The sequence below is a fragment of the Teleopsis dalmanni genome, chromosome 1 (genome assembly GCF_002237135.1).
Source record: "Teleopsis dalmanni isolate 2A chromosome 1, ASM223713v2, whole genome shotgun sequence".
NCBI classification, from domain to species: Eukaryota; Metazoa; Arthropoda; class Insecta; order Diptera; family Diopsidae; genus Teleopsis; species Teleopsis dalmanni.
The window spans coordinates 141112211-141115975 of record NC_051846.1 but is presented as its reverse complement, the minus strand read 5'-3'; the positions used below and the strand labels follow the sequence as shown (position 1 = coordinate 141115975).

General features: G+C 34.8%; 1 protein-coding gene across 1 annotated transcript; it reads right to left on the bottom strand.

The window, feature by feature from the left end:
* Positions 1-2439: 2439 nt before the first annotated feature.
* Positions 2440-2802, bottom strand: LOC119666853 (keratin, type I cytoskeletal 9-like). Its single transcript, XM_038076135.1, has 2 exons — positions 2686-2802; positions 2440-2624 (listed from the first exon to the last, which is right to left on the bottom strand). The coding sequence occupies exons 1-2, from the start codon at positions 2732-2734 to the stop codon at positions 2452-2454; spliced, it is 222 nt and encodes a 73-aa protein (XP_037932063.1). The 5' UTR covers positions 2735-2802; the 3' UTR covers positions 2440-2451.
* Positions 2803-3765: the final 963 nt, after the last annotated feature.

Here is a 3765-nt window from a genome sequence, read left to right as displayed (position 1 = left end):
ACTAAATTTCAGAATAATGGGCACCTTTTTGAACACAAACGAATACATAGGGCTACGTGGAGAGTGCCGGGAAATACAGGCTCAAATCAAATTGATCATATTCTTGTCGATGGCAGGCATTTTTCGTCAATCCTCGATGTTAAAGTTTGCAGAGGAGCTAACTTCGACTCAAATCACTGTTTGGTAAAATCTATAATAAGACAGAGAGTATCTAAGATAGAACAACAAAATATAAGAAAAGTTTGCAAATGGGATGTAGATAAACTGAAAATAGCGAGTAATCTGGATAGGCATCGCAGCGTGATACAAAATTAATTCCAAGAAGACATCTCAAAGCGAATTCAATTGAAGAGAAATGAATAGAAATCGTAATACTCAACTCGGCAAAAGAAACAATTGGTGAGATGAGAGCTGTACGAAGTGTGGAATGTTTCGATAAAGAATGCAGGGAAACAACTGCGTATAAATTTTGTAGAAAGAAAAAAAAGGGAGTTTTACAAGACAAAAATCAAACAAATAGATGAAGAAAGAATGAGAAACAGTATAAGGGATTTCTATAGTTAAATAAATTGTATTAGTAGCAAATATGAACCAAGAGCTTTTGCATGCAAGGATAAAAATGGGATAGTACGCACTGAAACAAACCAAGCCATAGAGAAATGAAAGGAGCATTTCACCGACTCATAAAACTTCTACAGCATAAATGAAGCGATATCGGTAAAAACTGCAATACCGCAACTGATGGCAAGTTACGATCTTCCGAGCCTAGGCGACGTGAAAAATTCGGTGAAAAGGTTAAAGTTAAAGAAAGCGCTAGGAGAGAACAATATTACATAGAAACCGAAATGCACTCCTTGATATGTGGAATATGGCACAGCGAACAACTGCCAGAAGCATTGTAAAGCAGTTTAATCTTCCCAGTCTATAAGAAAGGCAACAAACTTGAATGCGGCAACTGCAGACCAATCTCGCTGCCCGATGTTGGCTATAAAATTTTCTCTAATATTTTAAAAGATAAGCTTCATGAAGCAATTGGTAAAACTATAGGCGAGTATCAATGCGGTTTTAGACCTGGTAGGTCAACAATTGATCAAATATTTGTGCTACGTCAATCGATGGAAAAGTGCTATAAGCCTCCAAGGATCAGAAATCATAAACGGTCTGGCGTGGGCGAGCGCCCCGCAAAAACTTACTCGATTGGTCGCAATGATTCTTGCGAACTCATCAGGCAAGGTTATTATCAATGGACACTTCTCAGTCGTTTTCAATAAGCTCTGGAGTTAAACAGGGTGACAGCCTTTCAGCATTCTTGTTTATATTAACATTACACTACGCCATTCACTCCATTGAAAATCTCGTCATATTAAACAAATACCTCAAGCTAGCAAGAGGGAACGAGGGTACGGGTATCACATATCAATTGGTGAATACAATTTTAAGGTTGTTTGCAACTTTACATACCTCGGTGCGCCGATTAGCAAAAATAATGATTGCAGAATCGCAATAAGAAATAGAATACAAGCAGCAAATAGATGTTTTTAAAAATATTTAGACTTAATGAAATCAAGACTACTATCCAAGGAAAGTAAGCTACGAATGTACATGAAAATAATAAGACCGGTAGTTACATATGGGTCAGAAACATGGACAATGACGAAGGCGGACGAAGAAGCTTTAAAAATTTAGAAAGAAAAATAGTTCGCCAAATCTACTGACCAATCCAAATTGATGCAGTAACTTTTCAAAGACGATCAAATAATAAAATTGAAGAACTGCTTAGAAACGAAAATATAGTGAGATACATTAAGTTGCAAAGGTTACAATGGGCTGCTCATGTAACAAGAATGGGGTCGGAGAGAAAGCCGAACAGCATATTCAACGCAAAGCCGATGACAACCAGGCACAGAGGTAGGCCAAGAACAAGATAGTTTAGAACGTGTATGATGATGCAAGAACGATTGGAGTACTGAACTGGAAGAGAGTAGCAGAAGATAGGGAGAGATGGAGGCAGATCGTGAGGGAGGCCAAGGTTCATACTGGACTGTAGTTCCAAATAAGAAGACGAAGATTTCAAATTAAAAATATTCTATTTTTCTTAAAGCAATAGTGCTTGATAAGAAGATGTGGAACCTTTATTGTCATTATTGAATTTAATGACCTAATAAAACATCATTAAATGTTTTATCAATTTGATTAGTAAAAAATGTATACAATACTTCTCTTTGTAAATTTAAAAATTATGTACAGAGAATATTAAACATCATGATGCCAAATGTTTATAGCCTCAGATGATGTGGTCGTTTAATAGGAACATTGGGGTGCCATATTGACAAAAATATGCCTGAAATTGATTCCTATCGATCGATAAGAATGATGGAGTGCATTTTTCATTATTTATATTAATGTCAAACAGATCTTTTGAATATAATATTTCTATGGAATGGTTAAAGCTTATTCTTTATCCTTACCACCAAGAGAACCAGCAGCACCACCTCCAGAAGAACCAACCGCACCACCACCTCCACCAACTTCACCACCTCCACCACCTCCAGCAGAACCACTCGAACCACCACCAAATGAAGCAGCAAGATTGCCTCCGAACGAAAAGCCAGCGTCTCCATTACCTGGAATAAGTCACATGTTTTAATTGAATCCCATATTGAGAAACAATATCCTTGTCGTTACATGTCATTATGCTGAATAGGAAGAATCCTAATAATAAAATCTTGTTCATTTTGACTTTTAGTTTTGTTTTTGTTTAGTACTAACTATGCAAAATAAAATCGAACTATTGTACAGATAGATCACGTTTGCTTGGGTATATATACTATTCGGAAAACAGATTTATAGTTTTCAGAAATTGAAGGTCACTTAGCAAACGCTTACGTTACACACGAGCAATTCGATACGCTCATTACAAATGTTAACTAGCGGAACCTTTTAGTTTTCTTAACAGATTTAACAAATTTGTTATTTTATATCACAAAAAATTGACTAAAAATTCTCTAGACTCTCTTCTTTAAATTGAAGGTGATGAATAGTTAGTTATATAAACCAAAAATTGTTTACTGATTTACGATTCTATAACTCAATCTATAGTCTCAAAATTATGTTAGTACTGAATTAATGATATTAAAATAATCAATTTCTCTAAGAGACAAATATACGTCAATCAGTTGTTTTTTAATTGGCAGTGGGACGCGAGCTGAACTTACAATATTCCATATGCGGCTTTTTATGTTGTCCCTGTTCAATGATTCGGTATTTCAGATTAAGTGAAGAAGATTCGTGTAGTCTACAATCGTTATCTCTGCTAGGTCAATAAAGAAACTATTTAATATATATAAATAAATGAATACTTTTTGCATTCGCATTTCCAAGAAGAAACATAGAAAATGATTGATTGGTTACGCTCTTTATATGGAAGTGATTAACGGAAATGGGACTACTTGTATTATATAAATATATTGTAATAATCGTATTCATTTATATTTAAATATTCTCTTAAATATAATTTATTCTGAGTGATTAATGGATCCTTTACGAGTTCTTACAAGTCGTGGGTAAGCCTTAATAACTGATTTGAGAATTTCTCAAGAAGATTAACAATTCCAATAGTAAGAAGAGTTAATCCTCATATTTTAGCTAACTGCAGGGTAATATTACTATCGAAGTACAGTGTGAGGATATTTATTGGACTGGTTAGTTCAAGACTAACAAAATGGGTAGCAAAGAATACACAGATGGATGAATTTTAGACAGGTT

Excerpts from the sequence above, each read along its gene's own strand:
- LOC119666853 (XM_038076135.1), bottom strand. The coding sequence starts at position 2,734 with ATGAACAAGATTTTATTATTAGGATTCTTCCTATTCAGCATAATGACA. Across the intron at positions 2,625-2,685 it reads CCTATTCAGCATAATGACAT|GTAATGGAGACGCTGGCTTT; the intron begins GTAACGACAAGG and ends GACTTATTCCAG.